The following is a 14,331-nucleotide window of genomic DNA, read 5'->3' as shown; positions in this document are numbered from 1 at the left end:
GGGACCCTTTCAGCTCAGTCAGGACAGGCATTATTGCAGCAGGAGCAGCCAAAGCCAGCAGCATCCCTGAGGATGCAGCATCCCTCCTGCCCAAATCCCAGCTCTTGGGGCCACAGCATGGCAAGGAACAGCTCCAGGGACGCTCCAGAGACCTGTGTCCTGTTCCTCACCCTCTGCCACCACAGCAGTGACTGCTGCCCACTGTGAGACCACTCTCCCAGCCCAGCCTTTCCCTCTAATTCAGTTCATGCCAGGAATAAAAACATCCCTGGGCAGTCTCTGACTGCTGCAAATATTTGCAGAGTTGGAAGAAGGAGGGCCTGGAGAAGAGTGGGGGAGCTGCAGAGCCATTGGCAGCCAGTTCAAGGCTCAGCCTGTTCCCAGCCAGGCCCTGCCCTGCTCTCCCCTCACCAGGTCTCACCTGCCCTGGTGCAATGGCTGAGAGCAGCACCATTCCAGCCAACAGCTTTCCTGCCATCTAAGTTCTTCCCCACACCCAACAGCAGCAAAAAAAATGAGCAGAATATCAACATTAACACCTGCTTGTTTGCCCTTAGGCACATCCAGAGCAGTTTAGTAGAGAGATGATCAAAACAAGCAGCGATTAAAACCCACGGCCCAGAATCCACTGAAATGCCTTTGCTTTTTGAGCCACAGCAAAAATATCACCTTCCTTCCCAACCCAAACCCCTCTGCTCCCAGAACAGGGCCCTGGAGATCTAGGGGGGTTTGGAATGCCCTTCCCAGGAGGTGACCTCAGACCTGCTGCAGCTGTGGGCAAGGTATCCATGGATAAATTTGCACCATTTCTGCTGGAGAAAAGCTTTGGAGACTGCAACTTAGTAAAATATGGCTTTACATGACTTAAAGCACATCTCAAACCAGAGAAGCCTTTGAGCAGTGGGAAACATGATTTTGGGGAGGAAATGCAGCTGGGAGATGCCACAGGAGAAACAGCAATGGATTGTTTAGGAAAGAACAGGCTCAGCTTTCCTGCAGCATCCCCTACAACCACCCCATATCTCACACCACGGCAACTCAGGCAGGAGGAGTGTTGCAAACAGGATTTTTTCCTCCTGTTTTGCCTTTAAGTGGCTCATTGCAACACACTGTAAAACCCTTCATCACCAAGGAAGGAAAAGGTTTTACAACAGTCTTTAAAAAGCAAGCCCAGGCAGCAGAGGATACTTCCTTCAGCACACACAGTTTTGGGCAGCACACAGGATTTCAGGCAGCACTCCTGGGGAGCAAAATCTGAGCTTGGCAGAATCCCTGGGGCCAGCAGCATCCCCCCCTGTAGATCTCCAACTACCAGATAAACAGACCATGTGTTATATGAAGCACAGAATTTTCTGTGATAGAAACACATCATTTCGTATTTTGGGGGGAAAAAATTTAAAAATAAGAAGGAAAAGGGAAAAAATTTGTCCAAATTCCTGTTTTAAAAGAGCTTTTAATGTTAAATTCAAAGGGCAACTGGCTGTCCATCAGTCCTGAAATTAGTTTTAATTAGTGTAGTTCCTTCATACAGCATTACAATCAGGTAAGCAAAAATAAGGATCTGAATGGCAATCCATTATCTATATTACTTCTGTAACTTTTTTTTTTTCTATATAGAATAGAGATTTCTTGGTGAAATGCATTTGTTTGACTTAAGATTCTGTATGTATACTGAAAAAAAATAACAGTGCAGTTTTATCAGTGTTACCAACTAAAATTAAAAAGGTTCATTACTATGCCTATTTCTATGTCATTTTCTTCCTGTTAAAGCATTTCAAATCACATATACTTCTACTGTTAGACCTCCAGTGTTCCTTTTGTTCCCTCCCAGAGCCTCCATCCTGCCCAAATCCCAGCTCCTGTCCCTGTCCCCACACACCTCTGGGCCACGGCACATTAAGGAGCAGCTTGTCAGCCAAGCAGCAAAGGCAGCTGCTACAAAAGCAGAATAAAATCGAGTAACACGAGGAGCAGCGTGTCTGGTGTGCACGCTGCTGCTCCAGCAAGACCCCGAGCTGGCTGTGAGCAGCCCCTACAGGCAGCATCCCCAACCTCCCTCCCTCCCTCCCTCCCAGCTGCCATTCCCTTGGATAATGGATTTCCTGAGCCAGGAACACAGAGAGGACAGCGGCACTGCTGGTCTGGGAGAGCAGCAAACCCCAGCAGAGGAACCAGCAAGGGCTGGGAGATGTAAAGCAATGTAATGGAGTTTGTGTCTTCAAGCAGCTCTGGCTTCTTGGATTGTGTTAAAAGGCAAGGCTGCTGCTGTTTGATGAAATGTGCTTCCAGCCCTTCTGATCACACCCAGGGAAATTAAAGCAAAGAACACACATTTGTTGATCCAGTGCAAGGGATGTGGCTGCAATGGCTCCAGTAAGGACAGCCACAGACCTCTGATGCCTGTTTGAAACTCGATCGATTCTGAAGGTTCTTAACGTCCAGCATCTGCGAATGATGCTGGCATCAGCACCTCCCACTCCCTGTGGCCTGAGGAGCCACCTCAGTGGGGCTCAGGGAAGCAAGCAAAGCCAAAGGAGCAGCAGGAGCCAACACCTGCACTCCTCGGGGATGAGCTTGGGGAGGTTTGGAGCAAGAGCAAGTGGACAAAAGGGCTGGTGAGCTCCTGAGACATCCCTGCTCCATGCCAGCAGTGCCCACAGCAATTCCCATCCTCAGACCTGACAGAATCACCCCCCTCAGTGGTGTTTTTTCTCCTCCTGAGGAGGGGACCTGAGGCTGGCAGGCACCACACACCCTGTGATGCACTTGATGGGAACACGTAGAGGCTGCTTTTGATTTTACACTTTGTTTACAGCACACATTTGGGGAGCTACACAGAATGGGAAAATACATCCCATAAACAAACTGCTAAACAAAACAGGCTAAATATGTACCACTCCAAACCAAAATAGATTCCAGCTACCCGCCGTGCCTCAAGCATATGCCTCTGACAACAGCTCCACTTGGGCCCCTGGGCCTGCATTCAGTTTTGATTTTTAGGCTCTGCCACCATTGGCAGCACCTTCAGATGCCTCCCACAGCTCCAGGTAAGTCAGGAACAGTGAAAATACCCCCAGCTGGAAGTGGAGAGCAGCAGGGAGATGGAGGCATCACCTTTCCCTGCTCCCACCCCACAGACAGATGTTACCAAGGGCTGCAGGATTTGGACCTGAGCCATCAGCTGGCTCCAGGACTGACTGCAGAGACAGAAGGGAGTATTAGGTGACAAAAGACTCACACAGCAAGTATTTCAGGCAGACACTGAGAGTTTCCCTCCCAAGAACTGCCCCGTCAGCTGAACCCTACCACCCTGCTAATGCCCAGAAGCAATTCCTTAAGCGTTTAAACTTTATCATCCCCTCTCTGGGGCTGCACGGAGGGCACATTCCCCTGCGAATGCCTCTTCTGTCAAGATGCAAAGCTGTTGAAGCTGTGTGAAAGTAATTCCCACCCACTCCTACTGCCCCAGGAAAAAAATATTTCTTTGGTGGTTTTGCATAACAAACAGCTCCACGGCTTGCCTGTTTCTCCTGAGAAACTCGGGCTTAGAGGAAAACACCATCACAGCGCTACTCTGAGACCAGACTTCATAAAGTTCCCCCAGCAAGGGGGGGAAATACTACCACAGAGATTAGGCTGCCGCTGCTCCTGATAACATTCAGTCACCCTGGCAGGCTGCAGCACACCGAGTTTGTAAAGCTCCTTGGGAATCCTTCAAGATGAAAGGTACAGTATGATACGGATGTATTATATCCATGGGCTTTGTTACAGCACACATTTCCTAGCATGGTTTTATTGCTGGAACACAAAGTTCAGCCCAAGCCCGGGGGCTCTTCAGGTGACAAATGCACCCCTGCAGCCCTCCCTCCCCTCTGAGGGGGAGGAGAAATGCCAAAGCCCCTGATGGGAAAGCAGCAGCAGCAGGAGCAGCCACCGCCCTGCCAGCAGCCTGCACAGATAAGGCCAACGTCACCTCTGCTGGATGTGCTTTCAGCCTGCAGCATGTCTGACTCCCAAATATACCTGTCAGCTTCCCAAAATGCCACTGCTGTCATTGGCTCCTCTGCAGAATCCCTCCTTTCCTGCTGGACCTTCTTTAGAGCCTTCTGTCCCAAGCCACCCCCAGTAAGGGCCAGGAGGGTCCCATCAGTTGAGCCAACCTTAATTAAGTGGCACCCAGCACCGAAATCCCTTTGAATACCCCGAGGTGCCCACCCTGGCAGAAGATAATGGGAGAAGTTTGCTGTGGACACAGCTTGACCAAGGGCTGCCCAATTTGGATGGCATGGAAGGCAGGGTGGGGAATACAGATCCTTTTGGATCACCTGCCCAACACATGGCTCTGCCTGAGCACCTCTCTCTGGCCAGATTTCCCAGGATATTACAGATAGAGGAACAAGGAGTGTGACTGCAACAAGAAGGCTGGGAGGAATTCCCTGGGCAGGGAAGGAGAAAAGAGTTTAATCCCCTCTAATTTAAACAGATGGGAGGTTGAAAGGATATGGAAGAAATGTGACAGGGGTAGAGGGAAAAGGGACATATCAGGATGTCCCAATAAGCCCCCAAAGCTCTCCAGGGCCCCCAGCCAAGCTGAAGCCACCACACAGGTGACAGCCAAGGCAAAGGGTTTCCATCACCCTTCACCCCATGGAGCAGCCTGGGCAAGGCAGGGCTGAGTAACAGAGTGAGGTGGGAACAACTGGCAGCTCCTGCCATGGGAGCCCCATCATCCCAGGAAGCCCATCTGAGTGGGAAACTGCCTGGAAGAGCAGACCTTGCTCTGGGGGCATCTGCACCAGGAACTCACCAGGGCAGTGGCACCAACTTTTACCTCATCAGGCTCCCTGGTATCAAAAGCAACAACCCCAGCAAGAGTGAGCTGAGGGAGAGGCTTTTCTGGCCAGCAGCAGATCCTGGTCCAGGGCTGCAGGGAACACACACACTCTGCTCCAGCCCCCTTCCCTGCTCACACACACACACAGACCACCCCTGTCCCCCCTCCCAGGAGCACCACCCCATGCTCCCAGCACAGGAGCACTGCAGCAGGAAGCTGATGATACCGAGCACTTGGCTTGAGGCAACAAAAACATTCCTGTGCTGTTGCCAGCTCTGATATTCTGTCACTTGATCCCACAGGTTAGGGATGTGCTGTGCTCCCTGGAAGGACAGAGCTTGAGAACCACAGAGAGCAGGGAGGGAAGGATCCAGGCTGTGAATGGCCCTGGGACAGCCCCAGGCACACTCGGGAATGCCAGGAGCCCTGGGGTGGCCAGGGAGCCCGACTCACCCAGCACAGCCAGGGCAGGCATCCAGCCACAGGAGAGGCCACCCCGCTGCCCTGGAGAGAGAAAAGGGAGGGGAAAAAAGGAAAAAGAATCAAAGCCTCAAAGGCACCAGCACAGCTTGGTGATGCTGGGAGCAAAGCTGGGGCCCCCAGAATGGTCTGCACCCAGTTACACCGACCTGGAGCTGAGGGAGGATGGGCTCACCCCTGCAGGGCAGTGCCCCTGTGCAGGCACATCCCATCCCACAGAGAGAGAGGCACCATGCACCAAAACCCCCAGCCCGGCCCCAAATCAGGCTGGAGCCTGATTCCCTCCTCCACTCGAGGATGTTCCTGCCCAGCCCTGCTGTGCCCCCCTCCCTGCCCCCTCTGCAGCCCCTGAGTGCAGCTGGCAGTGCCCCTTCTGTGCCACTGCCCCTTCTGTGCCACTGCCCCTTCTGTGCCACTGCCCTGCTCTGCAGGAGCAGATGGTGCAGCACAGGAGGTGCTCTCCCTGCACACAGCCCATCTCCCTGTGTGTGACCAGCCCTTGCCTCCCTCTCCTAACAGGATCACTGCCTTGCATGTGCCTGGGAGCAGCACCATCAGCTCAGTAATCTTCCTAAATACAGCAGTTACCAGGTGACTGGGAAAAATCTCTTATACTGCTGATGCTGCTAATGGAAAATTTCTCCCCTTTTGCTGCTGCTTTCAAAGCCAGTCGAGGTTTCCTACAGACTTTGTCTTGCACTAAGGCAGGAGAGGTGAAAGCACAGAGAAAGGAGTGCAGGACTGGTGGGGGACAGAGAATGTGAAACGGAGGGAACGGCTGCTTCTGCCCCCTCCCCACCAGCCCCCTGTGCCCACAGGCAGAGCCCTGGCTCCAAATCTTGTCTGCCCCATCTTCTCACAGGCAGCCACAGCCCAACCACCCCCTGCAAGGAATCCCTTCTTGCCCCTGACCTGCAGCAGGACACTGGAAGCACTCAAGAGCACTGCTTTTCACATAGCAGAGAGGTGAGGCACCCAAAGGGACAATGGGCCAGAACTCTGTGATGCTTTTCTCCACTTTCCCCCTTCCCAGGAGACAACCAGAAAGCCTCTCCCAGCCAGTGCAGATGCAGGCAGCCAAGATCCTTGCTCATCCCCTCTGCATGCCATTCTGCTTCTTCAATACCATTAAGTGTCTCCATGCTGTCTGGACACTGGAAACCTTAACTGCATTAGCTGAGACCCGAGCAGCAGCACAAGCATTCAATTCTTTTAAGTGGCCCCATTCTTAAGCTGGTTATGCAGCAGAGCCATCTCTGCTCGATGCCATCACACACCCCACAGGTGGGGCAGGGCTGGGGAGCAGCATGGGAGCACAGGCCAAGGTTCACCATCCTCCATTTCAAATGCTTGCTACAGGAGGAGGACACTTGGGCACGGGCTGTGCTGTGGAGATTTCAGATGATGAAAGGCATCAATCCAGACATCTTCCTCTCTTTCAGCTCCAACCCCAGCCTGCCCCATCCTCTACATGCCATTTTGGTGTGATGGCAGGTGTTTCTCAAGCCACCTGCACCTGCAGAGGTGTTAAAGGAGCGTGAGATCAATACCTCATCATTCCCACATCAATCTGTTCTCCGTGGCCCCAGCCTGGGCTGTGCCTGAGCTCCTGTCACACCAGGAAAGCCCCAGGGCTCAGCCCTGGTTCACAGCCAGCCAACACCACACATCAGCACCGTGTCACCCAGGCAGCACAAAGGCTCACCCATCACACAGCTCAGATTCTCACTTTCAGGCCTTAGGAGGGAACAGGCAGCAAGTTTGGGAGGTAAGACCCACCTGCGTGGTGGCACCTGGAGGTCATTCACCACCCCATTCCCCACGGAGGACTGCAAGCTCTCTGCATAATTCTGAATAAAAGCTCGTTATTTCTCCCTGGAAAAGAGCAACAAAAGCCTCTGGCACGCAGGCATCATGGAAAATCAGCTGGGAGGAAGGGGGAGCAGGGGGGATCCCCAGCCTCCAGCCTCCCCCCGTGGCAGCTCAGCTGCAGCAAGCAGCTCCTCTCTCCATCCATAGTTAATCTTCTGTTGCCACTAGCTGGTCAACACGGGTACTCTTGGAAAGCAGCAGCTCCCCGAGCACAGCCTGCACTCAGCTACACATTCCCAGCTTTAACTGGGATAATCAGCCCAGAAAATGCCTGAGATGGAGCAAAATCCCTGTCAAGTCCTCACCCCACCGTGCTGGACAAGCCATGTTCAACCTTGCCTTTGGGGAGGGAAGGGATGGCCTCAGGACTGACCCATTTTCCTGGGTATTTTTTGCCTACAGCCTTTTGGGGTTTAAACTGCTTGCAGACCTCCACATCGACCTCTCAGTACAGCCCCACCCTGAGCTGGGCTCTCCCTCCTCTTGCCAGCTATAAAATCCAACACCTTGGAAAGCTGGAGTAATCAAACAGCAATACAAGGAGGGGAAGAAATCACTACCAGAAGGTTTTTCTCATTCCTACACCCTCCCCAGGCAGCCCCCACCACCTGCCCAGAGCCTGGAGCACACACAGCTGTGGGTAGGAATGGAGGGGCAGGGAAGCAGCCCCACTGCCAGGTCTGCACCTGCCCCTGTCCCAGGGTGCCACCAACATGTCACATCCTCACCACACCGTCTCACTGAGGCTTTTGAGGTGGGAGATACGATTCTTTAGCCATTGGATTAGCTGGGGAACAGAAACAATATAAACAGGAAAAAAAAAAAAAAAGAAAAAAAACCCACAAAACAAAGAAAACCAACAGTTGATTAACCCAAACTCTGAGCTGATACTGCAGGCATCTCAAGCCTAGCAGGAGGCAGTTAATGCAAAGGGAGGTACAGAAACCAGACTTTGCTTTTCTGCAGAGATGACCCCACGTTTAGATGCCAAGCCCTGACCATGGGGTTGCACACTGGGCACCCACACAGTGCTGCTCCAGACCCCAGAGGCCAGCTCAGAGCAGGGAAGGGCATTTCTGAACAGCAGCATCAGTAAGATGCAGTCACACCCAGGCTCCCCAGGTGACCCTTCAGCCTCCCCAGCTGCTCTGCACAAACAGGAGTTGGTGACCAAAATCAGGGGGGCTGAACCCTGCTCAAGCCTTTCTAGGAACAGCAATAAATACAATCAGCCCATAGGGAACTGAGTGCTTCCCATGATTTTAATGTGTTCATAGAAACTCAGAATGATTAAGGTTGGAAAAGGCCTCCAAGATAATTGAGCCCAGCCTGAGACTGCTCCCCATGACATTGTCACCCAGCCCAGAGCCCTGAGTGCCACATCCAGGTCTTCCTTCAAGACTCAACACTCCAACCCTACAGAGGAGAAGTGCAAGTTACAAGATGACTTTGGGAAGAGTTAAGAAAGAAGACAGAAGTGGCACTGAACTGCTGAGGAGCTGGAAGAGCAGGGGACAACCATCAATCAGCCACACACAGGGGCCACAGGGGGACAGCAGGAATGCAGCCACACGAGCCTGTTTTGTGACAGCCACCAAAACAAAGCCTCTTGAAGCACTGCAGACACTCAAACAGCATCCATTAAAGCCATTTATGAGAAGTGTGTAGTAAACTGTTCTTATGTAAGCCACTACAGGGTAAGAGCAGTGGTGAAAATTGGTCTGCCTCTTCCCTTCTCTCTCCTCTATATAAAGCTGCTCACACATAGACAGAGCTCATCTAAATTAGCTGGGAAGCAAACTGCCTCATTCCCTGAATTGCACTCGGAGCAGGCTACGCCGTGGTGGAGCAGCTTCTGCAGGGAACACATGGCTGCTGATTGAATCAAGATCCACACCTCAGAGAGACTCACTGGGCAAGGGTAAAGTCAGTGATAGGCTGCTCTGTTTGCAGCAGGGTAACTCTAGGAGAATTTGAGAGGTGGGGGGGAAAGCCACAAAGCATCAGTAGTATCCAAGGTTAAGGAAAGGGCAGGATGCTTTTTCAGGAAAGGGGAGGCACAGCAATTCATAATGCACTGGTGGCACCTACATTTGTCATTTCCTGCCACCACTGGGCTTTGCTGAGTAATTTTATAGTAACGTAACTGGGGGGTAGTGGGAGAAGCATCCTTCTGGTCTCCAACGCACCAGGGAAAAAATAAACCCAGGCGTAGGAAACACAGAAGCTGTGGCACCCCACTGCAGGAGGGACACCGAGCACAGGGAGCTGCCAGTGGGTGTTTCTGCAGCAGCTCCCCACTGCAGCCCAGGAGGGATGCACAAAGAATCAAAGTTTTCTACCTTTGTTGGGAGAGAATGAAACCACCCCCAGCCTGGGCTCCCCACCTTCCTGCAGGTGCCAGGTGCCCACTGAGGCACAAAGAGCTGGAGGTGCTGTCCAGCATCCTGAAATGCCCACATGGGCACACAGGGAGAGCTGGAGCATCCCCAGGTACCCTCCTGTGGAGCATCCCTGGTACTCTGTGGGCACACAGAGAGGAGCTGCTGTGGAGCATCCCTGGTACCCTGTGGGCACACAGAGAGGAGCTGCTGTGGAGCATCCCTGGTACCCTGTGGGCACACAGAGCAGAATCTGCTGTGGAGAATCCTTGGTGCCCTGTGGGCACACAGAGCAGGAGCTGCTGTGGAGCATCCCTGGTACCCTGTGGGCACACAGAGAGGAGCTGCTGTGGAGAATCCTTGGTACCCTCCTGTGGAGCATCCCTGGTACCCTGTGGGCACACAGAGAGGAGCTGCTGTGGAGCATCCCCGGGTACCCACCACCCCCTAGTGGGCTCCTGCCTTCCATGAGTAGCTGCTGCTGCTGTTCCTGTTGCTGCTGCTCCTGATATTGCCAGCGTGCCACGGGCCCAGCTCAGCTGTGTGGATGTTTCCTAGTGCTGATTTCTCCTCTGTCTCAGCCATGCAGTGGCTCCTGCAGACCAGGCAGCCCCACAGGCAGGGATGCTACACTGGAAGCTCTCGCTTTATGCACTTCAGAGAATTTAATTTCATATAGACAGGGAACAGATAAAGTTGTTTCCTCCCTAGAAGGAGGAATCCTTTAAAGAAAAGGGACACGGAGCACTTCATGTGCTTTGTACCAGCCACCAATTCAGGACATCTGCCTGGAGGATGTGGCACTTCAGGACATGGTTTAGTGGTGGACTTGGCAGTGTTAGGTTTACAGATCTTAAAGATCTTTCCCAACCTACATGATTCCATGACTTTGAGTTTCACACCACTGCAGACAAGGCTCTGGCACCTGCCAGCCTTTAGCTACGGATCACCCACCCTCCTTCAAATGCCAAGGAGTGAGGAGCAGCTCAGGAACCACTGCAGCACTGGGACTTGCTGGGCAGACCCAGGAGTACAGCCCTAGCTGCTTAAACTCACTGCCACCAAGAAAAGCAGCATTTTCTCTCCTGCCTCCTGGCCCAGGGAGACTTTTGAGCCCTGCAGAACGGAGTGGCCTCAATTTCTTCTCAACTTATTTCACTTCAGAACCAGTAACATCAGCACCATGTCTCAGCTCTGCCAGCTTTATGCTTCCTTTTCTATTTTTAATCTTTTTTGCCTTTCAAAAACCCCTCCAGGATGCCAGTTGGGCTGGCTGTCCTGAGTTATGTGCTTTAGGAGGTCATCCTGCCCCATCCTTACCCCGCTGAGGCCAGAAAGTGATCTCTGCTCGCAGCAAGATCCTGCACTACAAGACATTCAGGAGTCCTCAACACATTTGCAGGCGGCAGGACGTCAGCTCTTACGTGTGCTCCTGAGCTCATGCCCAGACAGCCACTCAACATGTCCAGCAACACGCATAGAGGGACACAATCGTCAGAAATCAGCTAAAGATAAGGACCTGCAAAGATTCTGCCAAAGAGAATCTCTGTCCCCAGCTCTGCTCCCAAGCCCTCCCGCATGTGACTGTGATTTTCACCTCCAAGAGCCCATTACCAGGCAGCAGCTGCTCTCCGGTTCCCAAGCATCAGTGAAGTTAGAAAAGGATGGAGAGGGGGAAAAAAAAAAACCACTACAGAAAACTACAGCCTGAATTCCTGCTCTAGGAAAACCAGCCAGCAGAAATCCTGCACAGCCCTCACCCAGAGAAGAGTTAACTGCGAGCGAGAGAGTTGCCACACCAGGAGATGGGGAGAAATGCAACAAATTTCAAATATCAGAACATCCACAGCAATTCATGAGCTAGACCTTGGGGAAGGACAAGTGTTTTACCTTCTCTGGAGGCAAGAGACTGATTAATTCCAGGACCATGATGAAGCCATCCCACCATGGGCACAGCCTCCGTTTGTCTTCCAATCTGCCTGACTCCTGTGAGTCCAAGGGAACAGGAGGGGATCTTTTGGGGTCCTCTGTTCATGAAGGGGCAGGAAAACCCCCACAGATTTGCACAAGATGTGCTTCATATTCATGAGTGCACACATAACCAATATGCCAGGCAAGTAAAAAAAATTTTTAGATGGAGACATGGTCTCTTTACTGGCAGGCACTCACAGAAATAGGATTTGCTATACAAGATCGTGCCTCTGATCTATCAAGACAAATTTCTCTCCTTCAACTTGAGCTATTATCTAAGCTCACACAGAGGGGTTTCTTTGCTATCTGATATATTTAGATCAGTGCGCAATTCACACCCAGTCCCTGAAGAAACTGTAGTCTAATCTGAAAATTAACTCAGTGAACCATGAAACTTCTTGTTACTTTTAACCACGGTATGGTAAGCGTCATTCCTGCTGCATCAAACCTTTAATTTGTCACTTTTGTTAGTGGAAACAGAGTATCTGGTCTCCTTCAGATTTTTGCAGTTGACCAACCGTGTCTAAGGAAACTGCAAAGCTGGAGCCCGAGAGCCTCAGGAAGTACCACCAACTTATTTATTAGGGCGTTTGCTACGGCAAAGCTTCACACAAGGTAAAATGACACGACTGGGGGACACGGACAGGCATTTCCTACCCTGCTCATTGCACCCAGTGAAAGGCAATCGCTCCATGAAACATGGAAAGGGACTTGGGGTCAGCTGTCCCCAGTGAGCCTGGACATGGGCACACCTCAGCACACCTGAGACACAGAGAGAGATGTGCTGGAAGTCACAATCCCGTGTGTCAAGAGATACCTGAGACCCGAGTTAAGCAGGTACTCCAATTATCCTAGGTTTGCATGCCGAAAAACAGGACAGCTGATGGATAAAGCAGAGATCAACCAAAACCCTTGGGTGACCTGGCAGAGTAAACACTGCACTGCCCAGGTGACATTCGGAACAGTTCTCCCGGGGGACTGGCTGACAACGGCACAGAAATGGGTAAAAGTGACAAGAGGCAGCTCGGGCACCCCACCCGAGACAACAGGATCCGGCATCAGCACCGAAGTACGACCACAGAATTATTTCTATTCCCATCCCCCCTCCCCACAAAGCTGAGAGCGGAGGAAAGTCTGCAGCGTTCGCACAGACCCGGGCGCTGGAGTTGTGCGTGAAGCGAGAGCGAGCCTCGAGAATTAACACGAAGCATTTATAAAACCAGGCTCTGCCTAGGAAAAAAAAAAAAAAAAAAAAAAAACCAAAACAACAAAAACATCCCCTCCCGCTCCGCCAGGCTCAGCGGCACCTCCTGAGGGCTCAGAGCTCAACTTGGAGCACACGAGGCAGCCCCCATCACTTGCAGCCTGCGCGGGGTCGCTCTCCTCCTGCCGGGGAATGCTCTGCTCCTCCCGGGGCTGGCAGCGCCGGCAGCCTCAGGCCCTGCTAAAAAATCCCTCCCCGGCAGGAAAGGCAGGAAAAAAAATAATAAACCCAAAAACCAGGATGCAGCACGGGGGCAGGGTTAGAAAGCCCCAAAACCACATCGAGCTGCCCGCGGAGCGGGGAGGGCGAACACAGAGCCGGCACGGCGGGTGTCGGATGCTTCGGGGATGCTCCGGGATGGGAGGGCGGGATGCGGGACGGGACGGGACGGGGCGGGAAGCGGCTGGGGCTCCTACCGAGGGTGAAGAAGGGCAGCTCGGTGTTGTCCAGATCGTCCTGCACGGCGACGCGGCCGGGCAGCTCGCTGCGGACGAAGAGCAGCAGGCGGGACTCGGCGGCGGCGGCGGGCGGCGGGGCGCCGCTCCAGCTGATGTCGTTCTCCCGGAGCACCGGCAGCGTGGACACCGTCACCGTCTTCACCCGGCAGGGGCCGGGGGGCTCCCGCGACGCCGCGGCGCCGGGCCCGCCGCCGAGCAGCACCGCGGGCGGCGGCAGCAGCAGCAGCAGCAGCAGCGGCAGCGGCAGCACCGGCGGCAGCACCGGGGGTGGAGCGGCGGCCCGGCGGCGCGGCGGAGCGGCCATGCCGGCCGGAGCCAGGCGCAGGAGCGGGAGGCGAGCGGAGCCGGGCGCTCTGAGCCGCCCCAGCCCCGCTGCCGCCGCCGCCACCGCCCGGGCCCGCCCCCCGCCCCGCCCCGGCCCCGCCGCCGCCGCCGCCGCCGCTCCCCGCGGACCCTCCGCCCGCCCCGAGCCGGGAGATGCGCTCGGTACCGGCCCCGGCACCGGCACCGCGCTGCCGCCGCTCCCGCACCGCTCCCGCACCGCCGCCGCCGCTCCCGACCCGCACAACTGCGCGGCTGGAGGAGAGGGGCTCTGGCAAGGGCATGGAGGGATGGCTTGGAAGGGACCAAGGAAGGGTTAAACGGGATGGGAGCAAGTGTGCAAGGCCAGGTTGGACGGGGCTTGGAACAACCTGGGACAGTGGAAGACCCTGGCCGTGGTGGAGGGGTGGAACTGAGTGGTCTTTAAGGTCCCTTCCAATCCACATCATTGTAGAATTCTAGGATTTTATGAAAATGCCACCTCTCCCTCCATCTAGCTTATTGTCACTCTTTCTTCAGGCTATTCCTTCCTTTCAGGGCCCTGCACAACTGCGCGGCTGGAGGAGAGGGGCTCTGGCAAGGGCATGGAGGGATGGCTTGGAAGGGACCAAGGAAGGGTTAAACGGGATGGGAGGGAGACATCCTGCCGTGTGAGGAGGGCGAGATGGCCCAGAGGAGCTGTGGACGCCCCTGGAAGTGTCCAAGGAAGTGTCCAAGGGTCTTCGAGCAACCTGGGACAGTGGAAGACCC

General features: G+C 53.9%; 1 protein-coding gene across 1 annotated transcript in view; it reads right to left on the bottom strand.

Moving 5' to 3' along the window:
• Positions 1–13,652, bottom strand: part of ASTN2 (astrotactin 2) — a 351,565-nt gene extending 337,913 nt beyond the window's left edge. Inside the window, exon 1 of the mRNA XM_071453747.1 lies at positions 13,219–13,652. Within this exon, the coding sequence (XP_071309848.1) occupies positions 13,219–13,564 (346 nt within the window). The 5' untranslated portion in view covers positions 13,565–13,652. The remainder of the gene's footprint in view (positions 1–13,218) is intronic.
• Positions 13,653–14,331: the final 679 nt, after the last annotated feature.

This window comes from Agelaius tricolor, unplaced genomic scaffold, assembly GCF_023055355.1.
Source record: "Agelaius tricolor isolate 1412-34295 unplaced genomic scaffold, bAgeTri1.0.p SCAF_37, whole genome shotgun sequence".
Lineage (NCBI taxonomy): Eukaryota > Metazoa > Chordata > Aves > Passeriformes > Icteridae > Agelaius > Agelaius tricolor.
Note: the sequence above shows the minus strand (reverse complement) of the source record. Positions and strands in the feature narration are given on the sequence as shown.